This window comes from Zonotrichia albicollis, chromosome 3 (assembly GCF_047830755.1).
Source record: "Zonotrichia albicollis isolate bZonAlb1 chromosome 3, bZonAlb1.hap1, whole genome shotgun sequence".
NCBI classification, from domain to species: Eukaryota; Metazoa; Chordata; class Aves; order Passeriformes; family Passerellidae; genus Zonotrichia; species Zonotrichia albicollis.
In genome coordinates this window covers 68,005,920-68,033,901 of record NC_133821.1, presented here as the reverse complement: position 1 = coordinate 68,033,901, position 27,982 = coordinate 68,005,920, and the positions used below count along the sequence as shown (strand labels likewise).

At 43.0% G+C, this 27,982-nt stretch overlaps 2 protein-coding genes across 4 annotated transcripts in view; one reads left to right on the top strand and one right to left on the bottom strand.

Annotated features, from left to right (window-relative positions):
• Positions 1–8,753, top strand: part of PCMT1 (protein-L-isoaspartate (D-aspartate) O-methyltransferase) — a 42,810-nt gene extending 34,057 nt beyond the window's left edge. For all 3 annotated transcript variants that reach the window (XM_074537767.1, XM_074537769.1, XM_074537768.1), the window contains one exon: positions 35–8,753. Coding sequence is in view for 2 of the 3 variants with exons in the window: in XM_074537768.1 (XP_074393869.1) it covers positions 35–47 (13 nt within the window). In the remaining variant the exon portion in view is untranslated. The remainder of the gene's footprint in view (positions 1–34) is intronic.
• On the bottom strand, positions 1,204–26,263 carry LRP11 (LDL receptor related protein 11). Its single transcript, XM_074537766.1, has 7 exons — positions 25,537–26,263; positions 20,534–20,697; positions 17,958–18,099; positions 15,780–15,905; positions 14,853–15,062; positions 9,706–9,807; positions 1,204–9,437 (listed from the first exon to the last, which is right to left on the bottom strand). Exons 1-7 carry the CDS (start codon positions 26,246–26,248, stop codon positions 9,283–9,285), a joined length of 1,611 nt encoding a protein of 536 aa, XP_074393867.1. The 5' UTR covers positions 26,249–26,263; the 3' UTR covers positions 1,204–9,282.
• Positions 26,264–27,982: the final 1,719 nt, after the last annotated feature.

Here is a 27,982-nt window from a genome sequence, read left to right as displayed (position 1 = left end):
AAGAAACATAACTGCATGTGTTTTCTTTCTACAGGGATGAATTGTAAAAGCTACATCATCTTGACCCAAACATAGTGTTACAGTGGACTGCTCATCTCCCGTTCTAAAAGCTTTTTGAAAACCAACAGCATTGCAGCTTGTTTTGGACTTTGTTATACTGTTGTTATCAGCATGGAACAGCGTGGTGTTTGTTTTATTTTTTTAGATGCTCAAGGCAAATCTGATAAAGAGATGGTGGAAAGTTTTATGTGGGCATTGTTTTATTTAACATGCCTTTATTTCACTTTCATCTGTTCAAAGTGAATTTCTGCAAAACTGCAGATAAAGACCTGTAGCTTGTGAACTCTAATTTTGATGGGGGAACTTGAACACTCACTTCTCTTGGCTCCTGTGTCCCTTGGTCAAACTGCTTCTGTGCACCTTATGACACTACATAGGTAATATCAGGTTTTCTGTGTTCCAACGTCTGCTAGATGCTACTAAAAGGAGATGAACTTCCTTTCTAAGCTTTTGACATGGTGTCATAGACTAGCATGTAGTAGATACAATCAGCTGCTTTTTTACCTTAAAACCAGGCATTTGTATATATTAAATTTCATGACATCAGAGGTAGGTGGCCACTCTTATCAAACATTGCTGTTCAAGCTGGACATAATAGACATGTTTTCCCTTTCCTTCTAAAATTGATTAATGTAATCTTGAAATTCTGTTGTGGTTTATAGCTCAGTGCTGGTGTGATACACATGGAGGTAACTCCATAAATGTGAGGTGAGGTGTGTTCCAATCACTGAACAATTTATGCAATGCTGCTTTGCCAAACAAAGTTAAAAGCAAAAGGGGAGTTTTGTGCTTGTGTGGAAGATTAGGATGGGTAGGTAATCTGAAATATGGATTGCTAGGTTCTTTATTAAAAGCCAAAAGTCCCTTTAGTTCTAAAAGAAAGTTGCTTTTGGTAAAGCCACTTGCTGTATTAACATTGTTGTTTTTATAACTGTGGGCACCCAGAAAAAATTCTGGCTTTTTAGAAAGTGAATTCTAAATTGCTGCAAAAGACACATCGGAAAGAATCCTGGACTCTTAAGTACACATAGATGCTTTTTGTTCAGTTTTCATATAGAAGAATTGTTGGAAGACTATAAACCTTTTTTTCTGACATAAGTTTTGTGTTCTGGTACTGTAAAATGTCGACAGCAAATTGCAAAGGAGTACAGTAAGGTGGGCTGCTTTGGGAAAGGGTGTCTTCCGTCATCTTGCTCATATTTGAGCAACCTGGAATTAAAGTAAATTATCCGTTTTTTTTTAATGATAGGAAGGATTATGGAATAGAACAACCTACAGTGATCTCTGGAAAAAAAAACCTAAAACAACTTCCTATGGTGGAAGAGCAATAATTTTGTGATAGGATTAATCCCTGAAAGCATAAAGGTTATAATTCAAAGGCATCTGAATATGGAAAAGGAACAAAGGCCAGCCCCATTTTGTTCCTCTGTGAAAGATACTATAGGACTTAATTTATTTATATGTTTGGAAGTTAATGTACCACCTCCTGATTTGACTGCAGCCTGGGAGCACATGCACAAGATTAATCTTATAAAGAAATTAATATAGTACATATTCTAGAAAATACAATCCAGAAAAATCCACTTGCGTCTGACAAATTTGTACTAATCCACAATCAACTGTGACTCTAGTTCTTGGTGTTGAAGTGAAATAACTGATGCATGCTAACGTTCAACCTTTTGGTCGCTGTATCTTTCAGTTTGAGTTCAGCTTTATTTACATCTTCTCACTAATTTAATCAGTTAAATGAAAGATATGAGCTCAACTGTATCCAAATTCCTGTCTCTGGACACAGTGTAATAAGCTAGCCTGACTTGGAAGTGGTGTTAAAGCTGAGACCCGATGACAGCTTCCTGGAGGAGAACCACTTCAGGAGGTGTAAAGCTTCAGGGACCAAGGCTGGTGGGAATGGTGCACCCACTCCACTGAAGGGGTTGATGACAGTCAAGGTACTCAAACAGAAGGGAGTATCCAGGAGTAGCATTTAGGAGTCGAAAATGGAAACTCCTCCATGATGGAGCAATGGTTCTGAAGTAAAAACTTGGAGACAAGGACAAGTTGAAATGCAGAAGACTTGAAGAGCTTGAATAAATGCTGTGTGAACTGTCTGAATTGCTATTTTGCCAAATAAAACAATTTGAGAAGAAGCTGTATCTAGGTGTCTGCCTGATTTTGTGGTTGGTTTTGTTGTTTCTTAACCTTGAACAGGATTTTACATATCCAAAAGAAAACATGTATAAAAATACTGGTTTGCTAACTGACCAGAACTATGTGTCCATTTTCAGTCAATGAATGTATTGCATCACTTACAAAGCCTGTTAATACTGCCTGGAATGTAAGTGGGGTGTCTGTTGGGAATTTCTGAAACACACATCTCTGTGTTTTGGTGAACAGGGTCTGTGCACAGTTCTGTCTGTTGTCCATAGCTGAATCCAGCCACCTTGGAGAGTGTGATTTGCCACTTGGAAGGATTAAAGCTTTCCCTCTTTATAAGAGGTGCAGTCATATTTCACTAGGCTGTTACTATCACCTCTAAGTCAGAACGGCTTGGGAGAACGGATTGAACTCTGAGTTGCTTATCCGGTTGTGTCTGGGATCCAGACAGTAGAAGACTTAGAAAGCCAATACCTCTATCTTGAAAACCCACCAAGAGTTGTGGGCTCTCCACAGAGGAGTTTGATGTGCTGTAGGGATGCTTTCTGTTTATGTAGCAGGAATGACCTGTGTACTTTTTCTGTTTAGACTGGTCAGCTGGCTTGAGGCCACAGAGCCCACAACATGACTTTTCTGGAGGGAAACCAGCACACAGCATGTGTGCACCAGCACTGCTGATGAAGCCACCTGGATGATTCCTGAAATGTTTTGTAGTCATCGAGTTTGAAACGGGCAATAATGCCTGGAGCCAGGGGGGCTCTGCATGGTAGGCTCTGGAGCTTGCAGCTGGCAGCAGTTCTCTCCACGTGTGCAGTGTTTTTGTGACAAGATGACAAGCTCCAGGATTTTTGAGTGTGGAGAGACTGTGAAATTAACCCATCAGCACAAAGAAGTAAAGTAAAATACTCAGAGGAAAATTCTGAACTAGTACTCTCTGCCAGGATGAAGGGTGTTAACCCATTCTTACAGTAGCAGTGTTTTCTTCCTTCTACTTGTTAAAGTGCCCAAGGTTGTGCTGTTTTTGATTAAAATGCAGTTCAGAGAAAGAAGACATGAGACAATTCCTTCTGAACTTTGACATGATACAAAAGATGAGTAACAGAAACCATACTCATGATTTGTAACTTTGGTTCTATTCAGCTGATTTAAAACATATTAGGATGCAGTTCAAAAGATGAATAGTTACCTTTATGGAACCTTGATCCCTGTCCCAAGCAATGTGGAAGAGGTATTTTGCTGAAGTGAATGAGGGGTGGTCCTGGTTCAGAAAAAAGGCAGATGGTGAGGTCACACGTGCCCATTGTGCAGAACCAAACAAAAAAATTCAGAGGGGAAGTGTTGCCTCACAGATGGCACAGGGAGACCCAGGAGATGATGAGGTCTGAAACTGGTCTTTTGCATTTCAGGATGTTCAGACTTCACACAGATCAGGAAGGGTAAGTGAGAGTTTAAGTACTGTGGTATACAATAGATGGCTTCAAGCATGGGGTTTAAGTTAGTTTTGTGGGCTCATACATTTTGCCTTTGTGGAATCTATTTGAGTTTTGTCCATCTGCTTTTAACTGTGAAAGGTTGTGAACTGCAGACCACTTGTGGTAAGTCAGACACTCTTAAGGTATCATAACCCCCCTTTGCCTTTACTGCAAATAACACACGCTTGTGTGCTCAGACCCCCCAGCTGGCAAGGTCTGGTGTTCCATGCCTCAGCCGGTCTGAGGAAATAAGCATGGACTAAAACCTGGCCTTATGTTGGCAGAGGTGATGGAAACTTCCCTCTACCTGGCCTATTTACCTCCCACACTTCATCCTTGACAAACAGGGCCGCTTTCTGTTCCAGGTAGTCGTTTTTTACACAGCACAAATTCATGCTGCAGCTGATGCACTCTGAATTTTCCTATGAAAGGCTTATCCGGTTGTTCTCTCATGCTCTTGGCAGGGTGTTAATGAGATGCTCAGCAGGATGTGCTCAGAAACTAAAATTGTATTTCTTTAAATTATGAATTGAGTGGACATAGCTATTGCTGAAATATGTATGGAGGAGATCCAGCTCCCCATTGAGAATTGCCTGAAAGCTTCAGAAGGAGAAATGAAAATAACTCTGTGTCTCATCATACCAAACTTAGAACTTGAGACAATTCCGTGCCTTTTAGCAAAACTTTTTTAGCAACAACAGACTATTTTCATAAAGACTGTTCTTGGAGTTACTCTGAAATCTCACTTTGATTCTCTAAGGTTTCTTTTAGTCCAGCCATTTTCATCATATGCTTCTGAGCAACTAACCTGGTAGACACTCTTGAGAACATTCCCTAATGCTTCTGAGAAGCTGAAGTCCTTTTCTCAGCCATGGTTGGGCTTATGTTTGCATTTTATGTGTTTGTACTATTAACAAGCCATGTGTCTTGTTTATTATGCTCTGCCAAATCCTTTTTCAGCTATAATGTAGAAGTGGCATCAGATGAATCAGTAACTTTTATTGCAGGTGCCTTATGGACTAGGAGGACACTCTTGAAGACCTCTGGTTAGGAAAATGGGTGATTCACAGCACCTGCCAAGGCTACTGCTCTGATCAGAGCTCTAGAGAAGCTCCTCTCCTCTGGATATAGAGGCAGCCTCAGGACAGTCATCTCTTGGGCACGGAATTAGTCTTCAGGGATGCTTTCCCTATGGGTCCAATCATCCACTGGGCTGCTTGCTTTCAAGTCGTGTACAGTCCTGCACTCCTCCAAGTTCCCTGTTCTCTCTATATCTGTGTTGTCCAGGCATTTCATTTGAATGTAGAAATCTTAAATTCATCTCTTTAATGCATTAGGACCTGCTAGTTTTAAGAGCTATGTTAAAATGTCTTGCTCTGCCCTCTTTAGAACAGGATTATACATTTCTGTTGGCCAAGTAAGTGGCAACTCTCAGTTGTTCACTGAACCTTTCTGCCGTGTCTGGTTTCTGCCAGCTTGCTCAAAATACATTTTTCATTGATTTATGAGTGGTTTAGAACTGTCAGCCAGGAGTCTTATAACTGCAAAAATTAAAATTTTAGCAGGTGTATTTAAAAACTTGCTTCTGAAGTGTGCTGATCCAGTTGTTCTAGATGTCTCTTTGTGTTTCAGGACTCCAGTGCAGAGTGCAGCTCACTTTTTCATTTGTTTTAAGTAACTATTATTTGAAAAATATAGAGCAGAGTTACTTATACACAATTTTTCCCCCTTTAAATATTCCTTGTTTACAGCATGTTTCCCTGTCACTCAGCTCAGACCAATTGTGTCATGGGCTCTTTTTCATATTAATTACTCTGTGTTTATTGCCTCTGTCTGGTCTTTATGCCCATCAGCACTCTCTGAGTCTTCTATAGGCTTTTAGCTTTTGCCATTAGAAACTGAAAAATCCCAATTCCTGATGCACATGAAAACAGCCAGCACAGACCTCAGTGATGCATGACTGTGGATTCTGTTAGGGCTTACTAGAAAGGCTCTCCCTTTGTTTTGGGGTGGCGTGTTTGTGTTGCTATTGGTTCATGCCTCTGGCTGGCTCTGTGCAGTTTGGGATTGAAACTCTTATCCTTTATCTAGGATTTGAAAAGCAAATGGAGCATCACACTGACCTATTTCAGCCTTTTTGTTTTGCAAATGTGCTCTTGGAACTGCCCCTGCTATTATCCTAGTGCTATGGAATGATTACAGTGAGATGTTCAGGCTGGCATCCCCTGCAAAAGTGGGCAGCAAGCAGCCCGTATTATGGAAAAAAACCCCTTACTTCTAAATATGGATCAAAGCTAGGTAAGTATTGTATTGTTTGCTATTCTGAAGTAATTTGTATGCTTAAGCTGTCTGAAGGGCAAAACAGTTTAAAAAAAATAGTCTAAGTGAAATAAGAATCTTGATCAACATTAAAATACACTGACAAAATAAATTTTAATGACCTCTCCTAATACATAGAGGCGCAACTTCCACAGGGCTATGCAGTCCGGGTAGTCAATATTCTCTGCTTACCTAAGATACTGGTAAGAATAGGTGGAATAAGCATATTCACAGATATGTGGATAGACAAACATCAGTGTTTAGGACAGGAAAAACAGATCTGACAGACTTCAGATAGTGACGACTTTCACACAGTGAGTCTCACGTCTTCTACAGGATAAATTCTCATAGGTCCCTTTTGACACAGAGTATTCTGTGATCTGTGACTATGCAAAACTCCCCAGCTCTGGGGTCTGCATGAGAGGCCATGAATGCAGTTCCGAACTGGAAGCACGGCCTGCTCCGAGCACTCCTTTGACATCAGAGGGAGAGCCCCAGCCTTGGGAGTGGCTGGGGAGGGGCTACGGAACCTGTGTCAGCAGGAGGCAGTGACTGGGAGCTGCCTGGGGAAAAAGGGAAAAACATCTTGGGCATGTTGACAGTATTTTCTGCTACTCCCAAGTGTGCTGAATAGTTCAGTATGACTTACTTAAAATGAAATAGCATGAAAGCCATTAAACGCAAGCACATGGTATCAAGACCAGTGTGTGTGTGTTAATTGCAGGAGCTGCCAAGCCAATCTGTTACTTTGCCAACTTTGTCTAGCTCACCATCCAACTGACAATGCCCCCAGGCTCTCTGGTAAGGTGAAAACTATTTTATTTCACTCCAGCCGTGGAGTTTGCTGTCACCTGGGAAGTAACAGGCCTTAAGCTGGAGACCCAGAGGGCAGCAATTGTCACCATCTCCTGTCCCAGAAAAAAAGAGAAGACAGGCCACTCTAGGGCAGCACCAGCCAGAGTCCAGACTCCTGTACCTTGCTTGCTGTCTGCTGCTCTCTGCTTGCAGGAGTTCATTCTCAGCTGGAATATGCAAAATCCGTGAAGGTTTATTCACTAGCAGCAGCACAGAAACAAAGCCTGCTGTTGGGGAGAGTGACTGGAAAGCTGAGCAGCCTCTTGCACTATGGCTGCACTGGCTGGCTTGTGCTTTGTGCCAGATCTTGCTGTTGTCCTGCCCGGCAGAACAAAACCAAACCTTTTGTTCTGCTGCTGGCTGTGTGCCAGGGTAATAGGAGCACAGTGGCCACAGGGAGAAAAGACCACTTTTCTTCTGCTTTGGTAAGGTGGTGAAGGACATTTAGGTATTTAATTAAAACCCAATGCAAATTTCAATAATGGAAAATAGGACCCCAACCAAATGGGCAGTGAGTCTCCCCTAGAAGGCTGTATTTAAAATGTGGCCTTTTGGGTCTTGTGCTATTTATCATGTCTTCTGGGGGCTGGGATGGAAGAGAGGCTGTACTCCAAACTGGAAATGGGCAGCATTCTCAGATGCTCTGCTGGCCCCGCTGTAACACTGAAGTACAACCAAGCAGACTTTGCCTCATGTGGCAGGAGCAAGGAGCACTGGCAACCAGATTCCCTGAGTGGCTGGCACAGCCAGCTCTGCAGCCACTGTCCTGCTCAGCTCAAGAGACAGGTCACACAGGCAGATGCCCTTCCTTCTCTGGCTCCCTGAAACAAGTACCTCAACAACTTCCCCCACCATACACATTCCAGCTTCTTGCAAGGCTGTTTCACAGAAAGGAGAAAGAAATTCTGTCTGCTCTCATGATGCAGTCTTGTAGCACAGAATTTAGCTGGCAATGGAAACGAAAGACAATGCAATAAATATAAGAATAGAATCGGTTTATTAGAGCTATTTTACATAAAGTAATCAAGAACAAATTACTTGAAGAACTATTTGTATGCCATGGCAATATTCTTGCTGACTCAAAGTTACTGAAGTACAAAAGACAACATTCAAAACAATGCATGCCTCATTTGACTCTGGTTTTATTGAGACCCATGAGGAATGTGACATCCTTGGGACAGCCAAACAAGACAGACAGCACAGTGTGTGTGTATATATACGTATATATAACATGTACTGTACACATTTTACTGGTAACACATCTGCAGTTCACTCACACATATCAATTACTTGCTCTAATTCTATGAGAATTTTTCTGGGGTGAGGGCAGATCACCGAAGCTTTCAAGCTTTGCAGGGAGCTATGGGATAACCAGCAGGAATCCTACATTCCATCATCTTGGGTAGAAACTGCTGTGTGCTGTTCCCACACTGTGTGAGGGTGGTGGGCTGCATGTGGAAAAGGCTGAACAAGCCCTGAGCTCCAGGGAGAGACACTGCTCTGGGATTGTACATGGAATCACAGAGGGGTTTGGGTTGGAAAGGACCTTAAAGATCATTTAGTTCCAACCCCCCTGCCAGGGCAGGGACACCTTCCACTAGACCAGGTTGCTCAGGTCTCCATCCACCCTGGCCTTGAACATTGCCAGCAATGGGGCACCCACAGCTTCTTCAGGCAGCAGTACACGACTGCTGTTGAGCACTGGGAAGTCCAAGTTCATCCGCTGAGGAGCTGCATTTTTTCATTTCAGCATTTAGCAAGCATGGCTGGCTGCTAGCAGCACAGAGGTTTAAAGTGAGTGGAAATAACATGCTTTTTTCCTTAAATCCCAATTTTCTTTGCAAAAGCTGGTGCCTGGATAGCCACTGCTTTTAATTAACAAAGCAAGACACATTCTTTAATGAAAATACTCCCAGTGCATCAGGTAGAAAGAACACAACTGGTCTCTGCAGGACGGTGAAGGATCGTGCTGGCTGGAGCACCCGGGTCCCCACAGTGGTGGCAGCACTGAGAAGAGCAGGATGGCACAGGCTTCCCCCCACTCCTTGGCCAACACAGCCGGGCTGTGGAGCCTTGGCTGCCCCAGTGCTCGGGCCCTGGGGTGCACTCAGCCCTGGCTGAGGCCCCAACTGCTGTGGGGAGGGCATGGGCACCTCATATCCAGTCTGGGGTCTCCCCACCTTTCAATGTCTTCTGCACATCAATCAACTAGAGCTACTCTCCAGAGCCTGAACGTTTTTTATTTTCTGAGCAACGTCATCTACCCGCTTTTTATATTATCACCAAAGGGGAAGAGTATGTTCTTCATCTCATAGGCTTCTTCTACACTTGAAAATAAACTAAGGATTTTGGTCCTTTTATAGAGGCAGAGATTCATGGACACAGAAGAAAGGGGAGAAAACAACTGACCCAAATCCAGGTTTTAGAGATACATCCCATTGATGAGGTAATCGGACTCTTCAGATGTAATGGGTCGGGCTTTTTTGAGCTTCTGTTTCACTAAGCGTAGTCTGCAAGCAACCATAAGCAGCAGCAAAGCAGTGATTGCCAAGCCTAAGGCTAAGGGTAACACAGCACCTACAATGAGGTCAAGAGAAATTACATTTTATTTAACACAGTGACACACTGGTAGAGAAAATCTGAAATTTTTCTTTAAAAATACAGCTAATCTACCACTTAGATGTTAGTAATTGGAACATACTATGAAACTAAGCTGCAAGATCATGTTAGGGACAGTTCAGAATATGTAAGTACATTATTCAATTCTTGACCACTTTATCTGTATCTATACCACCAGACTGAAAAACTGATGTAATTCAAAATTAATTCACAGGGTTGGTCTTACCTGTTTCTGGGACTGGGCGACCGCCTCCAAGCTGATCTCTCTTTGGCATCATTATGCCATCCCCATTTTTATCATCTGTTCTTTTCCCTGAGGAACTGTTATCTGTACAAAATCAAGCAAGATAAATAAATACTGCAGCTCAGCAATTAGGAAATCTTATCCACAGGATACTAGTATTAAATAATGTGAAGCGCTTAAACTTATGGGATTAGAACAGAACAGAAAAGAACACAACTGTATGACTTGAATTTTTGAAATAATGTGAAACTGAAGCTAAAATTTAAATTCAGTTTTACATCCCAAACCACAGTGCATCTCAACTAAAAGCAAGGACACTTTGACTGTGCTGTGATACATTTGCTGGCAGCCTTGAGAACTGTTACAGAGCTAGCAGAAACACACTATGCTGCAAAATCTGTAGAATATGGATGTGAAATGTTGTAATTGGAATTACATGTAGTGGTGGGTGCTAAGGAAGTGTTTAAGTCAATTAGCTTGGAACATGCACTGTGTGTAAGTCCCACCCACCAGAAGAGCTGCAGAAGGTGTCCCTGGCAGTGGCAGCAGCAGATGCACATGACTGCTAATTAAAGCCTAAATTGTTTCATTGGTACAGTCAGGAAAGTCCATGCTAATGCTCCCACTCCAAGGCAGAAGGCAGCCTCCCAGGCTGTGGCTTTACTGCCCTGCCATTTTGGCTGGGGTGCATAAACACTGACTTGATCCACAGGGAATGCTGCAGAAAAAGTCATGGCCCTCTCCTTGCTGGGCTCCTGATGTTGTCCTGGCATGTGAAGAGGGCTTGGAAAAATCCTAACAGTGAATGTACTGGCCTTAAAATACCCAAATGGTATCAGAGATGCGCAGGACCACCTGAGTGTAACTGACACCAAAACCAGCAGCTGTTTTTCCTGAATTAAACTAAATGAGTATTTGTCTTTATTTTGGAAATACCCAGAAGACATCAGCTCTTTTTAAGAGCTGCTCCAGCCTGCATCTAAATGCCTGTTTTAGAAAATTGTTTCCCTGCCATTAAATAAAGGGAATATTTAAGTCAACTGCTTGTAAAGAAATTTGGCAAATATGGAGAAAAGTTTAGTGGGAAATTTTTGGAAGGGTAGAAGAATTGAATCCTTTCAATAAAGCGTGTAGGACTTGTGCTGTTTTGCTAGGACTTGTGGCTGTTCTTACATGACTGGAGAGACTATCAATATCTTATCTGTTATCTCTAGAACACAAAGAGCAATTTCACCAAAGAAGTTTAGGAGCCTGGCATAAAGCATTTTACAAGGCTTTAATTTGGTTTTCACTTTCTCTTGATTTTCTAGTCTACTCTGAGGAAATTGCCACTTACAGCCCTTTCCAATTACCCTAAATTACAGATCTAGGCTACGGCTACTGCTGTGGGTGCCTCTGCAGTAAAAACATGACTAAGGCTTGGGCACTCAGTCAAATGTTGTAATGCCAGCCTCAAACAGCACTGCACGGGCAGCCTGGGACAGACAGAGGTCCTGTGCCAGGGGAATGCAAAGCTGTTATGGTGATTTATACACTTGGCTTGGCTGTGCTGGGGAGCGCAAATCTTCAGGCTGCTCACGGATTCAACCCATCTGCACGACCGTGTTTGCTACTGGTCACTGCTGCTAAGAAACCAGCCCCTGCTCACTCCAGAGTGCTGTGCTGCTACTGAATGTTTTCTATATTCATCTGCAAGTTCAGGAGTGCCAGAATATGCAGCTAGGCTTGAGAACTTCCCTGGAGAAGGACACTGGGGCTATTTGGAGGCAGCCATGCAGAAATGCTGCGCTGGCCTTTGCAGGAGATGCAGTCTGGGTAACTTTACTGCCATGGAAACATGTCTGCAGAGAGAGAAAGGACCCTTTCATTGACATCAAATGCCTTTTCCTCCATCCACTCTCGACTTTCGAAAGAAAATGTCTGGCCTTTCAGCTTGGGCAAAAGTAGACCATGAGTCTGTTGCAGAAGACTCAGTGCCCTGAGTGCCTGAGGGGGTTATCTCAAAGTCAGACTTGGTGTTCCCCTGGACTTGCCCTGCTGTAGAGGAATCCCACTGAAAAGGCAGGAGTGCAAAAAAAAGATTTATCCATTGTAAACAACCAATCATTTTTGGGTTTTGTATTGGTTGGTTGTGGGTTTTTTTCACTTTACTTTGAATAGGTCCCCTGTTAGGTCAGGCAGAAGTTTTAAACAGTCCTTAACTTGGAATAGCATATTTTCATACTGCAGTGTAAATCCTTAAAAAGCTTGAATCAAGTCAGAGCTAAGCATGAAGAGCCACTGTAAGGAAGGTTAAAAGAAATTTGGAACAGACAATCTATTAGAAGAAAATGAGTTCTAGAAGGAATTTCCCTTAAGTATCACCCTCATAAGTAGAACGCTCATATATCTGCTACCAGGAACTATCTCACAGCCCAAAACATTACAACTTAGCCCAGCTCCTTTGGAGAAAAGGACAAAAGATAAATTTGCTGTCTCTAGTAGGTAAAATCTTCACTTTGCCTGCAGTCACCTAATTTAAGAGCATCACGTTTTCCTTTCCATGGATTCTATTTCCATGATGATCTGAAACTGTCAGCTGAGAATTAAGAAAATCGTGGCCCTGAATGGAGCACTTGCAAGTGAAAAGCCAGAACCTGTAAAGCCATATCATCATATATGTATCTTAAGTAGACAGCTTTTCACCACAGTGACATTAAAACCACTAAAGCTTATTTTCAAAGTTTATGTAAAATAGTGTCTAAGAAGCCAGGATGTTTGCAATGTCTGCTCCAGGCCAACAAGAACATGATTGCCTCAGTGCAACAAAGACCTTTACAGTGATTCAGAGGCAGATGTTCTACCTTGGCACCAGCAGCAGGAAATAATCCCTCCCAGAACAGGATTTCTGCCAGTGGAATTGCTGAACTTTTGAGGCTGCTGGTATGATTTCTGCTCAGCATTGCTTACCTCTTCTCAAAAATGCATCTAGCATTACTGCCCTCCTGGACACATTTTCAGATGAGCTTTATGGAGCTGCTCCAGTATTTCTGTGCCTCTCATTTTTGTATCACATAATTATTAGATTTAGCCTGTAATGTCCCTGAGATGGCAGTGGTGGAGGGAAGTCTAATTAATGGATCTGGGTGGATTTTAAGGAATAGGTTAGATGCCTGTCTCTCCAACTCCATAAAGGCTGTGGTGCTTCCCAGTGGGGCAGGACTTGAGCCTCTCTGCACCTCTGTGAATCATTAATGCATAGCATGGGACTCTATGAAGTTTCAGTGTCTGCAGGAGAACACAGCAGCTCAGAGCAGGGTTTGGCAGAGCAGTTTTTGGCAGTTTCTGCCTTTCAGACCCATCTAGCACCTCCTCATGTCTCACCCCATGCACCCTAACTGGAATCAATCTGTAGACAACTTTAAACCTCCCTGAGCTGTTTGATGCTTTTTGTGGTTAGAAGTATTGGGCTCCTGGTCAGTAAAGACTGGATCCTTTTATTCCACAGGGAAATAATTAAGAATCTAATATTAAATTTTGACTGAGCCCTATTAAAAAAAAAAATTAAACCCACAAGAATTAAAACAGCTTGAAATCTTGCTTGCTGAAAATTAGAGGATTACAACAGGTACTGGTAGTACACTAATCACTGAAGCCCCATCACACTTCTTTATTTACTAAGCATCTTCTTTGCTTGTGTACTGCTGTGCAAAAGGCTACCTTTAGAGCAAAACTGGTGCAAGCAAATTACTGTGCAATGGGTAAACACAGAAATGATTATGCAAAAATGCTTCTGCATTGTACTTCCCTTGATTATCAATTGCTGAAGGTGGTGACCTCAGTTCTGGTTTTATGCCTGGATTCACAAGCCAAATGGCTTTTGAGACCTACTTAGCATCTGACTTCCCACTGGAGCCTGCAAATCCCTTTGGAAGTTTGAAGGTGTCACTCAAGACTATGTGAGTGAGAAGAGTTTGAAGCAGACTTCAGAATTTTAGTCAGCAGTGAGGAGTCATCTAGAGGTCATCTATATTGCCAGAAAAGGGGAAAACATTTGGGACAGGATTTTGCTGTCAGTCCCCACCCCACAAATTCACTGAGGCCATCAAATTCTTGACAGCATTATTTTCACTCCCTTTGCTGAGTGTTCACAGAGTGTTCCCTTTGTGGAGTTTTCACTCCTCCTGCACTCCACAGATGCAGTACAAGCACCCTGAAGGGAACACCCAGGTGCCAGCCAGGGCAGTGCCCTTTTCCAGAGCCGACAGCAGAGGGCACTGACCACTGCTCTGTTGCAGCTGGAAAATAAAGCTGTGTCTTGGGGCACATGAATCACTCTAAACTATAAAGAAATAAAAGTGGGGGGTTTGTACTGATTCGAGGCTCTGTGCACACAGTTTTGCTTTCATATAATTGCCACTTCAGATAATTTTAATTCATCAGCATGAACCTTAAAAGACACATCAATTTCATTGCAGCTTCTGGAGGTTTACCAGGGCCAGGGCTGGGGCTGAGCCTGTAACATCACACAGTGACTCACTACAGGCTTGCAGCCACTGTGCAGAACAATACTGGGGACCTGTACACAGGCACCTCAGGTAGCTTGTTACCAAAACCTGAGAATTTTCTACAATGATGAAAGACTGATCCTGCCCTGGACACAGAGTTGAGAAACAAAAAAGCCCATAATAGTAAAGATATTAGTTCAGAAAAAAAAAAAAAAAAAAAGAGAGGGAGAAATAATACTTAGCACCAGGCGAAAAGCAATTACTCTCAACTGCATTGAACAGTTATTATGTGCTCCTGAAGTACTCCCCTAGAGATTTAAAGAGCCTTAATACATCAGCCTACACAGCTGAACCTGTGGCAGAATATTTGTTTAGTTCACTGCACATTTTGTTCCTTAGACCGTATTATTTCTCTAGCATTCCGACATTTCAACTTTCTTTTTGCACCTAGTATAAAACAAATGTAACAATAATAAATCAAAACCTACTTAGAACTTCATTATTACAGATTTCTTTTGTATTTATTTATATTTGGTTTTTTTTTTCCTCTTAGCTAGACACCAAAAGATAAATTAAATTTAAGATGCAAGACACTTCCTTTCTTTAAGGAGAAGGGTTTATTGAAACAGTTTCAATTCTTACCTGGCACAAATCCACTGATTTGTTTCTTTGGTCCCTGAGAAAGCGATTGGTTAGACATGTCTGCATCCACTGAGAGAAGTGGTTGATTTCTGGCAGTGGCTTTCAGGGTGTTCACTGCAGAGTTTTCCTCTGTGTTTTCAGTCAGTCCTGCAGTCCTTTGCTGGGTGGTGCCAAGAGCTGCATGTGTCACCGTCTTCCGACCCGAGCTTACTGTTAACAGAAACAAAAATTTTTGTACAATGTCCAAAAAAAGTTTGTACAACAAGGGAATGGAAGTGTTCTTAAGGAAGACTGTCCAAGATGGGCCTTGAGGCAGAGTGAACAACTTCCTCAGGTTCACAGGTATGATGAAATGTGAGTCACAGATACCTAACACTTGCTTGCAAGAGTACACTCATGACCCCTACAGTGAAATCCAGCAACTAAAATACAATGAAAGAGTGGTTAGCCATTGTGCCCATTCACCCTCTGGTGGGTTTGGCTCACTTAGCTGGGCCTGGATGACTAACAAAAGCAAATAACATGATGGTGAATCAATTGGTTCCCACGTGTGTCCACAGTGTTTTTCAGATTCTTGCAAGGTGTCTAACAGCACAGTGAAGGGTACCTCTGAGACACCTTTTCACACAGAGATCACAGTTCTTGTTCCCAGAATCATCACACAAGTGCAAAGCCGATCTTTTAACTGATGAACACAAAACCTGTCACTTAGGGACCTTTGACAGATTTAATATGCTTTGAATAAAATTTCTGAGCACCTGAGTACGCAAATATTAAAGCTTCCCATGTGCTAATTCCAATGAAAGACTGGGAGCAAACTGCTTGCTCACAGGGAGAGAGGCTGCAGAAGTGGCATTGAACCCTTTGGTCACTGAGGCTGTGGTTACTGTCACAGTCTGCAGTGCCACTGTGGCCTGGCACACTTACGGTTCTGGCAGAAAGTCTCGTCTGATCCATCAGGACACTGCCTCACACCATCACACGCAAACGTGATGTCAATGCAGCAGCCATCATCACAGATGAACTGGTAGCGAGAGCAAACCCCAACACAGGCTGTTGAGAAACAATTCCAAAATTACCAAAAGAGAAATCCAAGGAGTAAATACTGAGTCACTGACTAAACTCTGCAGCATGGAGGAAAAAGGAAAACCACGCTAGATCAAGAAGCACCATGAACAAGGCACAAAGTCCAGACTCAGCTCTGTGACACTGTATTGACTCAGAAGCAAATATAGGCAATAGCTGTTCCTGGCACCTTCATCACTAGCCTGGTAATCTGTTTATTACAGGAATACTCAACCTGGAGCCTGCTGCACCTTACACCTTGTGCAGCACCCTTACTGTGCTTTGAATTCTGCTAGCCTAAGCTGAAAGGAGATCTTCCTAGGCTTAAAGGATGCAGACCCAGTCCTGAAAATGAATAAATGAAATCTCTGTGGCTGTAACTGCATCCCTCCAACACATAATTCCTACTACATATCCATTCAACACCAATACGTTGCTTTATATGCACACATTTGGGCCATATGGGATCTTATGGCGTATTTTTTGCAATGTAATTGAAATACTCAAAGAATGCTCATCATTTATTGACATCAGCATCCAGTGACTTCAATACAGCACAGACCAAAATAGGACTAGGTCACATTCTCACAAATTACTTTCACCAGAAAGAACTGACTGCTGCCTGCTTTAACATTTAGATTCCCCTGGAAATGGACAATACATCCATCCCTGGATGTCCCATTTTGCATACTCAAAGCTTTCCTGAAACCCATTCTGATTCTGTAATTATCAATTGTTTACATCTGTGCTTTTGTCTTTCCAAAAGCAGCGCAGTTCATCACTTTGTAAAGCACTATCAAGTTCAGTGCTTGATTAGTGTTGTAAGAGCAAATCAATTTGCATAAGGGAGCACAGCCTTTGGTTGTTACCCTGCTGTGTACCAAACGATGCACCAAGCTAAGGGAACGATGCCAGGAATGCAGACAACTGTTTAAAACCCCTAAAATCTGAAAATGCATCTCCTGAACTTCAGCATTAGTAATAGCACTGATCTTGCAGGTATTAAGGCATCAAGAACTGGTCTGGCTACAGCAGTAGCACTTGAATTGCTAATGTAGCTGGGGAATTAGAAAAATAAAAAAGACAGCAAATCCCCTATGTGGTCCATACAAAAGATACCCCAGATACCCACAGCAGCAAATAAACAAAGCAGCAAACCTCTCTGGCTGCTTTAGCTGAATTAAATATTAATGAACACAACTCTATCATCCATTACTGGAACACAGGCATTATTAAGCAGATTTTTTCTTAATAACAGCTTATTGCCACAGGGACTACCCTCTCACATAGAGATATTGTGCTGAGGCAGAGCAAGACTTTCACTGGTTCTGCTAAACATGGCGATAATACTATTTAACTTTGTGCCAGAGCAGCAGATCTGCACTAGCAACTTGTTAATTACAATGTAATTAGAAGTTATTACATGTAAGAGCAGGACTGACAGCCACTGAAATCTAACTTACTTTCTACCTTTTATGCTTTCCACATGGTTCTGAAGCTCAGAGTTCAGAAATGATAGGTCAGTTCCAGTTTCAGCTTCCCCAGTAGCCTAAGGCTTCAATAACAACCATCAGAAAGAAAAACTTAAATGCATTAAAACAAAAAACCATGTCAACTTTCAGACTACAGATGCAGGTTATTGCTATTCTTAGTCTGCCTCAAACATACTATTAAGTAATTTCAACTGGGTCTTCCCTATAGCACAAGCCCTGTCACGATGCCAACACCATCTGACTGTTACAATGCACATGATGCCTGTGTCAATATTTCACTCTTCCAATCCTGAATGGTTATTAGCAGTAGAGGGATAAATACTCAGCACCTGAAAGTATTATTGCTCTAACAAGCAAGTGATGCTTGCTTGTTTCCTCACTTTGAAAGAGAGATTCAAAGCTGAAAGAGATGTCATTATGTAATGAGCAAGGGCAAATAAAACACTGAAAATGGAGAATAACACTTTTACCTTTACAAGACCCTTGCTCTGCTCTGAGTACCAAACCCTGGGTGTCACAGAGGCAACAGCCCCAGCCATCTTCTCACCTGCTGCAGAATGAACCATGGGCAGGACGGTCACAGAGACGTTGTCAGAGCTCCGCTGACCTGCAGTGTCTGTCACGGTTAGCTGGAAAATGTACCCTCCTTCCTGAATGTGGGACAGTTTCAGTGTTCCTGGCTGTGGCACCTGAGTAAAAAAACATATTGGCACAATGGATCCATCCATGACCTTCCAGGAATAACATTAAATACTTCCTGCAGTCTAGTCAGCCTATTCAAGCATGTATTTCAGCATGAAACATTTGATGTCTTTTTTTTTGCATCCATTTGTAAAAAAACCCACAATGTTCAGGTTATCTCCTCAGTCACCTGGAGCTGTGAATCTCAACACACAAATGGAGAACAAATGGTCACATACATTTAAATCAATTTTTGAGTAATTAGAAATGTAATTTTAGAGGATAGACAGTAAAATATTGGCCTTTTGCTCTTTATCAAGTTAGTCTGTAGACAATATAACCTGGATCCACAGAAATAAATTTTCTTGCCTGAAAGAGAACAAGAATTTTTGATTAACATGGCAAGAGTCCTTCCATTATAGAAGAGTGCATTGATAAACACATTTTTTCTCTCAATGAGGAAATTTCCTACCTGAAATTTCTTTCCTTTTCTATTTACATGAATGCACTCAGTTCTCTGATCAGACTGTTGAGTACCTCCTGATGGAGTGTATGACCCCTTACAGTTCCATTCTTTAATGCATTAAAGAAATTATTATACTCTTAAAACCACCTGCTGTTGTTCACTGTGACTGTCTGGAGAGCAAATGTGGTATGTAAAACTCATGAGCCATGGAGCCCAAGTCCCTTCCCAGTGCAGAGACAGAAATGCCACTGACTTCTGAATACACCACCACTCCTCCTGGTGACCTCTGTGCTTTCCTTTCCATTCTCATGCTGCCTTGAAGAATGCTGGCCTGTATCTGCTTACACAGAAACTTTGGCTCAAAATGGATAACCAGCATTAAAAAAAAACCAACCAAACCCAACCCCATTACTGTCCCCAAGTGTCCAGGAGCCATGCAGCTACAGAGTAGGGGTAGCAATCAGAGAAGCAAATTACCTAAAAAAGCAATAAAGAAAAGGAAAAAAAAAGGCTTCCTTCTACAATATGATAAGATCTCTTTATAGCAGTCCTTTCCCCTCCTCTGCCTTCTATTTATTCTTTGCTACATAAAAGCAATCAACAGCTGCCTTTTATCTTATTTAAACACACTCCCATCTCCCTTGCAGCTATGGATTCATACATTATTCTCAAAGAATAAATGACACAAAATCCAGTAACTTCAGGGCAGTAACCAAAGCACTAAAGACATCAACTGAAGAATGCATGAAAAAAAATCACAGCTATTAATTCAACTCTAAAATTTAAATTATCATGGTTAATCACCAGGGTACATATCTGTAGGAGAAATCCCTGCTCACTTGAACACAATGGAAAAGTATTTATTTAAGCATAAATGTGTGTCAAATTCATTTTCTTTTAACAAATACAAAAAAGCCACCAAGGTTAATGTGAATTTTACAGCTTTGAATGCATATATGACTTGTCTGTATTTTATAAAGTCACTTTGAGTAATATTAAAAATATAAACTTTAAATGTTTTTATTAAATTCTAATTTTTGTTTTACTCTATGTCACTAAATCACAGATTAGTTTTAAAAGTATTTAATTGCTCTTTAGAGAAAATAATGCTGCAATGGGTCCGATAAACAAGTTTTTGATAATAAAGATGATATCTAGCAACTAGTCTTAAAGCTTCATTTTGCTTCACACTCTCTCACCTCTACATATCCTTCCTGCTCTAGATGGAGCTCCCAGTGTGTCCTGGATGTTGTGGGCTGTGAAGAAACTATGAGTAGAGTCTGTGGACTTGAGACATTTTTTCTTTCTTTTTCTGCTGATCCTACAGCACTCACAAAAAAGACTAAACTGAAGAACTGCTCTCTTCATGGGTAATTTGAAATCCAAGTGCAGTAGAAAATGTATGGATAAAATATTTCATAAGGTTTTCATCATGCTTCTTTGTAGCTTCTCCATAAGCACTGACAGCAGACTGTTGGTGAAAAACCCTTATTATTTTTAGTAACTGAATTACTGAGGGGTCTCTGACTGGGGTGACAGAAGCTGAAGTGCAGCAAGCACAAATATAGCAGAGCTCAAATCCAGTGGAATATTATTATCTACTTGTTTGCTGCTGGCTGTCCCATGCCATCCAGGAAAGGGATTAACTGTGTAAGCCACTAGAAATAATCATTGGAACTACCCAGGGACACAGTGTAGTCTCCTTCATTGGAGGTCTTCAGGATGGGATTGGACAGATAAAATAATCTCATTGAGGATCCTTGTCCCACAAACAGTTGGACCGGATGATCTTTTGAGGTCCCTTCCAACCTGGGCTGCTCTACATTTCTGCGAAATAAATGTTCAGGTAGTAAAGATATCCTAATTTTGGCACCTGGCAGACAGATTTCAATATATTTAATACTTTTAGCTGTACATTTAAAACTTGAACAAACCAATCTGGAAGAAACTGGCCACAAGGGGGGCTGCAGATGTACCTGCATTTCAACTGCTGAGTCGCCCTGCAGCAGCGTCCACTCGTAGTGCACAATTCCATGGTCATCGGAGCTCTCCCGGCCATCCAAAAGCACCCAGTCCACAGGTGACTGCAGCACAATGTCCTGGCCAGCCTGACACTGTGGGGGCTCATCAAATTCTTCTTCTTCAGCAAAAAAAGAGAAGATCAGTAATTTATGAGGGGAGGCTGAGTGATTATTTATATATATTATTATTTATATAAAACACCTTTCTTTCTTGGTTAAGGTATTGTGTCACCTCTGTGCAACTTCCTGAAAGAGGAACATGTTCATTAGTGCACATTTTGTTAAGCAAAGTAATATCTGCTTCTATTTTAGTTAATTGTCCTATAATGTCTTCAGGAATTAACATCAGAAGCACATGGCATAGAAAACCTCTTTAGGTACCTGGATGTTTCAGAAATACAACAAACAGGATTATTAGCATCAGTATATACTTTTTAAATCTGAACCAAGGAAAATAGGTTTAAATATGACTTACATATGGATGGCAGTTACAGCACCTTTTTTATACCTTTTATTGTACTCTGCTTAATTCAACAGGCTTCTAGTCCCTATTTATAATACATCATTATAGGAATGAAAGACTGATTTAGCATAAGGGGGCACCCTGATGAAGCACTGCACATGTTGATCAAAATTCATCAGACACCACCAATTTTAAGTGCCTCATTTAAGACACCAAAAGCTCGATTTTCAGAATATTTAGGATTGTCAGAGTATTTATTTATTCTATTTTGCTATATTCAAAGTACAATCTTTATTGATTAAAACTGTGAGAACTAAGTACTTTTGCCAATCAGACCACAAGCTTTTGGGTTAGACTAACAAAAGTTGAACCCAAAGATTGCATCTTTCTACAGCTCCCTACTCAAGTGTCATTCCTTCTCTGGGTACCCTGAAGTGCCAGGGTGCCCTCTGCTCTTCAACCTCTGCAAAGAATACCCTGTAAGGACACTGGTGTTATGCTCAGAAGAACAGTTACTGAAATCAAGGTTGTAACTGCACTCCATGTGGGCAGAGCCGCACAAGGAAAGGTGCTTTCCCATCAGTGTGGGGAATCTTCCTTGCACGTGCTCTTCAACAGTATCATGAACATGCTTGAAACCTTGGAGCTCAAGGGAGCAGTGGGACAACTGTTTATCTCTGACTAAACAGCAAAATTCTTATTTTTTGGTTTTTTCACCAGTAGGTCCAACATAGAAAATTTCAAGGTAAATGTCTAAAGTTAGGAAAACATACAATAACTACTTTTTATAATAATAGAAAGTATGAAACACTTCTTACTCATCCGATGACAAAGGCAGCTTTGTCTAATTTGTATACACTCACCTCTCAAAATGAACTTTGTTATAAAAAAACCATCCAGGTGCAAAAAAACCCCCAAAACTCATTGTTAATAAAACCTCAAAATAAACCCCAAAAAAACCATCATTTTGGTGCCAGGGCAACTTTTATTTGATATAAATGAGTTACATACAGTCTTCACACAGTTACTTAGTTTACAAATAACTGTGGAAAAGAAACTGACCTAGGTCACAAAGAGCACAGCCCAGTCCCCTGCTTCTACCTTGGAAAGGGGTTTCATGTCACTTGTCTGGTTTAAACGACTTGGTCAATGCCCTGTAGGGGCAAAGACAAGCCCCACTTCCCCTAAGCAATAAGGATACTCTCTTCCTGCACTAACTTTATACTCCAGCAGCATGAGTTGCATTGAGTCAGTCACAGAAGTTCATGCCCCCTGTTAAAGATGAATGAGGGACCACACAAACCTCTGGTCCTAAAGGATGGAGGCACCACCCTTGGCTTGTAACCTCCATCATCTTCAGAAAGGTAAATCAACGGCAGAAAGAAAAATTTGGCCTGATAGAGACATTTGGCATAGGAGGAGACAGCCTATTGAGCTGAAGATTCTTTTGCCATAGCAAAGTTTTAAGCAATGGAATACATGATCCTTAGTGAAACACCTCCAAATCTGGGGAATAAGAAGTCAGCATAAAAAACCAAGGAGACAAACTCACTGGAGGCATACTCCAAGGAGCCACTTGCAACCACCACTCGTGGGAATAAAACACTATCAGCCACAAGGCAGCAGAAAAATCATCTCTTAACTTCTGCTTTCAACTTGCATGTTGAATGTAAGTAAGCAGTATGGAACTGAAATACCAGGTCAACCCTCTGAGATGCTGGAGCTGGCTGCTTTCTAGAAAAAGGGGTGAAACACTTTTTTCTTAGGGAGCCAATACAATAGACTTTTTTTTCATCCTGCTTTTTATTTATTCTGCTCCCTCCATCCTTTATACAGACTAGTCCTGCCAATAATGAAGTTTCCAACTAATTTTCTGAAGGAAGGTTTTGTTATAAAAGGTTATTTCACTGCCAACTCCTGAATGTGTTTGGTTTTGGTTTATCTTGATGTTGAATCCTCCCATTGCTCACCACTAGTGATCTTAGAGATCACTGTATCCCAATGCACAGAAATATTTTGGAATTATGAAGACACCACATCTGTGGGTAAATGTTGGTTTGGTATTATCAGAAAGAAAACAGCAGAAGACTCAAGAAAAAAATACTCTGAAAGAAAAAAAAAAGGAGCAGCTAAAATGTTATCCCCTCATGGAAAAAAATATTGAAATTAAAAGTTCTTTCCTAAATTTTTTAAACTCATTCCTGGGGTGACAGAAGGGAAAAGAGATGTGCCTTCATCATCCTGTTGTCCAGATTGTTTTTCAATGTAATTCAAGAATGCACTGGTAACAAAACACTAGAGCAAAATAATTCAATCTTAATTTTATCTCTTCTGGTCTATGTCACATCTGACAGATGTTTAAGTAAAAGTTCATTCTCTTTTGTGGCTTTGTTTCAGCTCCAGTGTAATTGCATTAAGAAATCATAATCCCCTGTTTCCAATACCACCATCACCCACAAGGCAGACTTTTAAATAAAACCAACAGGACACAGAGCAATTTGCAGACAAGGAACTGAAATTGCCTTGCAAGTCCAGTGCTGATAGTCAGAAAAGCTGCCAAAAAGGCAAAGCATTTAAGAACTCCAGAATTCAAGAACTCAAGGAATTCAAGAATTTCAAGATTTCTAGTTGACAGTGCATCATTTGTACAATTTTAAAAATATTTATATTGTGCCATAATTGCACCCTAAATTAGTTCCTAATAGGTTTTAACAGAATTAAGGCAGTTTAAAATGAAGCCTAATTCTGTGTGACTTTGATGTAAAATCTCATCTTAAGCCTTATATCATGCAACTGCATACAGGCTTATGAAATACAACTACCACAAAACTGCTACATAAATAATACTGTGGAATAATACTCCTCCTGTTAAAAATGTCAAAATCATACCTTGGGTTCTTCTGGTACCTTAAGCTTGCCTCATCTCTATTGCTAAGGGATTCTTCCTTGCAGCTCTCTAATCTACCTGCCCCTGCACTTTGCAAAAAATATTTAGGAATCATAATGCCTCTACAAATCAAGCCCCTGCTCTCTTGTATTTCCAGGGGATTCACATTGACATTTTTATGAAACATGAAGGTCTAAATGGACCTCAAGTCTGATGTCTCCCCTCCCACAAGAGCAGTAACAGCAGGCACATCTGGGCACTGTTCTCACCCACACCAACACCAGGTCTTCCTCCTGTTGCATGCAGTGACTAATTTACTTCAGATGAGATCTATCGCTGAGTATGATGCAGATGACATTTGGGAAAGTACTGTCCACAGAGATAATGAAATTAAGTCAAAATTAGTCTTGTTGTTTAACAACAAGAGGTGGGGGAAGGCAAAGAAATTCTTCAGGTGCTAGGAAACAGACTCCAAATTTAGAAATCCAGATTTGTTTTCATCTACAGCTGCTTGCTCTGGATAATATTGCTCCTAAATATGCTTCAGAGTTGAACAAACAGCTGCTTTTGATGTGGCCTAGTTTCCAGCGCTTGTCAAGAATGTCCATGCTGTGTCTGGACTACTGGTGAGGTATCCTTGTCTTCTTCAGTCTAGCTCTTGAGTTCTTAAGCATGAAAAATCTTGATTGAAATAAGTAAGAAGCTGTCTTAGGCAATGACATTTGGACAGCACCCCCAAGAACAGCATGTGCTTGCTCTCAGGCTATGCCCCAGGTCATGGCACAGCTGGGAAAAAAGGCACTTCATGCTTTTGAAGGTGCCCAATATGCACAGTTCCTGGGGAGCTGGGACTTCTCTGGTTCCCCAGGGAGTGTGGGGCCAGGGAACATGCCCATCCCACTGCCTGGCTCCCAGCCACCGGCTGGCTGGAACAGTGCCCTGCCAAGGGCTCTGTGGAGGCAGAGATGTTGAGGGATGGGTTTCCCCAAGCCCAAACACCCTCAAAGCCCTCACAGGTCGAAAGGGACCACAGTGGGTCATTTGATCCCATCTCCCAGCTCAAGCAGGGTTGTCCCAGAGCACATGGCACAGGATTGTGTCCAGAAGGCTCTTGAGTATCTCCGGTGACGGAGACTCCACACTCGCTCTGGGCAACCTGTTCCAGTGCGTGGCTACCCGCACAGCAAAGAAGTTCTTCCTCATGTGCGCATCAGTTTCAGCCCGCTGCCTCTTGTCCTATTGCTGGGCACCACAGGGAGAGCCTGGAAGCATCCTATTGAACCCCCTCCCCTTAAGGTATTTATACACGTTGGTAAGGGTCCCTCGGGCACGGCCGGGCCGCCTTTCCCCGCCCAGGGAACCCATCCGAACGGCACGGCACGGCACGGCACGGCACGGCACGGCACGGCACGGCACGGCACGGCGCAGCCCGGCTCTCCTCGCCCCGTCCTCTCACCGGCGGCGCTCCACCGCCCGGGAGCGGCTTCCCGGCGCCGGGGCAGCCTCACGGACGGCGCCCGCTCCCCGCCGACAGCTCCGCGGCCCTGCCACCCCCGCGCCGAGCGCCGCCATCTCCCCGCCGCCGTTCCCGCCGCGCAAGCCGCTTACCCGTGGGCGGCGGGGCGACGCCGGCGGTCCGGCGGCTGTAGGAGCTGTAGCCGCGGTGCGGGGCGAAGCGGCAGACGGGCCGGCCGCGGTGCGTGCAGTTGAAGAGGTAGCAGCCCGGCTCGGCCGCCGTGCCCCGCGGGCGGGCGGGCCCCTGCACCACGGCCAGCGTGCAGCGCGGCTCGGCGCAGCAGGCGTCCAGGCACTGCCGCCAGCCCGACACGGCGCCGGGCGCCCGCAAGAAGGTGGCGCCGGCCGCGATGGAGTCCTTGGTGCGGATGATGGAGTCGGGCCTGGCCGAGAAGCCGCCGCTTCCGCCGCACCGCTCCCCGCCGCCCCCTCCGCCGCCCGCTGTCGCCGGCGGTCCCGGCTCCTCCTGCTGCAGCTGCCGGCGGAACTCCTCCAGCAGCGTCTCCACGCCCGAGATCTGCGAGCGCAGGTCGGCCAGCGGCGCCGCGCAGCGCCCGCCCGGCAGCACGGCCCGCCCGCCCAGCGCCGCCAGCAGCACCAGCACCAGCAGCGCCGCCATGGCCCCGGGCGGCGGCGGGAGCGGCGGGAGCGGCGGGAGCGGCTCCCCCCGGGGCACCCCCAGCGAGCGCGGCGCGGGGAGGCGCCGGCCCCGCCCGGCTGCACCAGGCGGAGCGGCCGCGCTCAGCACCCGCCGCCCCGAACAGCTCCGGCGGGCTCCGCCCCGGCACCGCCCCCAGAGCGGCATTCCTCCAGCAGCCGCAGCGATAGAAGGAGCCAGGGGAGCAAACTGTAAGAGGGGAATTTTAAAATGTATGTTAGAAAGAAATTCTTTACTGTGAGGGTGGTGAGGCGCTGAAGCAGGTTGCCCAGAGAAGCTGTGAATGCCCCATCCCTGAAAGTGTTCAAGGCCAGATTGGATAAGGCCTTGCACAATCTAGTCTAGTTGAAAGTGTCCCTACTCATGGCAGGGGGATTGGGATTTGATGACCTTTAGGGTCCCTTCCATTCTGTGGAAGCCCTTCACATTCTGTGATTGGATGGTTCTATGACTCCCCACGGGGAGATGACACCTGCAAATAAGCAGGGTTGGGTAGGGGTCACTGAAACTGCTGGTGGTTCTGTGAACCTGAGGAGACAAAAAAGAAATTGCAGAAGACTCCATCCCAGGCATGACATTTCTGTTGAGAAATTACAAAAAAAGAAAGTAGTCAAAAATGTAATGTGCAAAGCTGGGACCTCCTGACCTGCGAAAAAAATCCCAGATGGGATCTTAACCACCCAAAACAATGGTGAAGAACTCCCCATGCAAGTTTTTGAAGTCTTTGCTAAATGAGTTTCAGAGAAATATGTGCAATTAAATTAATCAGTTTTACATCTGTCACAACATCTGTTTTATCATGAAAATATTGCTGATTCTGTAACACAAATTAATAACTATTATCCCTGAAAATCAGCAATCCTTCAAAACAGCTGCTGTGTTATTTTTTGTCAGATGCATGGAGCCTCAAAGTGCTAGAATGGCACATTGAGACCTGTCTACGAGCACTGAAAAACATAAGCCTGCCTGTAAATGTAGAGAGGTGGTGATGGATTTTGAGCTGTGTACTAAGGGATGTTGTAACAGGTCAAGTGATAGCTCTGTGTTTTCATTTTCATTTGGGTCATTCTTCCAAGCATCTTCAAGCAGACTCCTTCTTTTATTTAATTACTGGAAAAAGCTTAATAGCTGCATCAAAAATATCATTGTATCAGGACACTTAGAATAAGTAGCAAAAAAAGACATATTAGGAATGGTTTTAAGACATCTTTGTACTCCTTCGTATTTTTGGCGTGTTTTAGTCCATGTTCCCAGCATAACTCAGAATTGCCTCCAAAACAAATCCACTTTAATATTCTGCTACCATGGAGCCTTGGGTGTTGCCCAGGAAATTGACACGCAGCTTGTAGTTTGGATTATGATTTCTCTTTCTGCTCTCCCAAACCACAGAACTGTAGTTCAGTGATTCATTGAAGCATGTTGGCCTGTCAGCAGTGCAACTGTTGAAGATTGATTTTTTTCTGGCTATGTGCTCTATGGGTTTTCTAAATTTCTATAAATTATATTTTTGACACTTTCAATTTCCCATCAATTTTAGTCAAAACTGATCAATACATTCAAAGATTACAGGAAGATGGAGGAGCTAGACAGTCAGATGATATAATCCTCATTTGCTTTGAAAATCAGGCCAAAATGCCACAGTTTTTTTTTTAGGAATATTTTGGAGAGGTGATCAATCTATTCATAACAGAGGTACTGACTGTGATGCGCTGATTTCCTAGAGATGACACTGGTTTGCTGCTGCTCTGCTGTTGTACCCTCTGACAGTACTTTAGCTTCTGGAATATAAACCAAAATAAAGGTCACACCAGCATGGTGCACATTGAAGGAGTATTTGGTGGAGGCAGAGGAAAAAAATGCACCAAGTCATCCCTTCTCAGA

Bases quoted from the DNA above. Each gene is read 5' to 3' on its own strand.
- LRP11 (XM_074537766.1), bottom strand. From the start codon at position 26,248: ATGCCGCTCTGGGGGCGGTGCCGGGGCGGAGCCCGCCGGAGCTGTTCG. The intron at 20,698-25,536 runs GTAAGCGGCTTG...TTTTTGCTGAAG, and splicing joins CGTCGCCCCGCCGCCCACGG to AAGAAGAATTTGATGAGCCC. The intron at 15,906-17,957 runs GTGAGAAGATGG...GTTTCTCAACAG, and splicing joins CATGGTTCATTCTGCAGCAG to CCTGTGTTGGGGTTTGCTCT.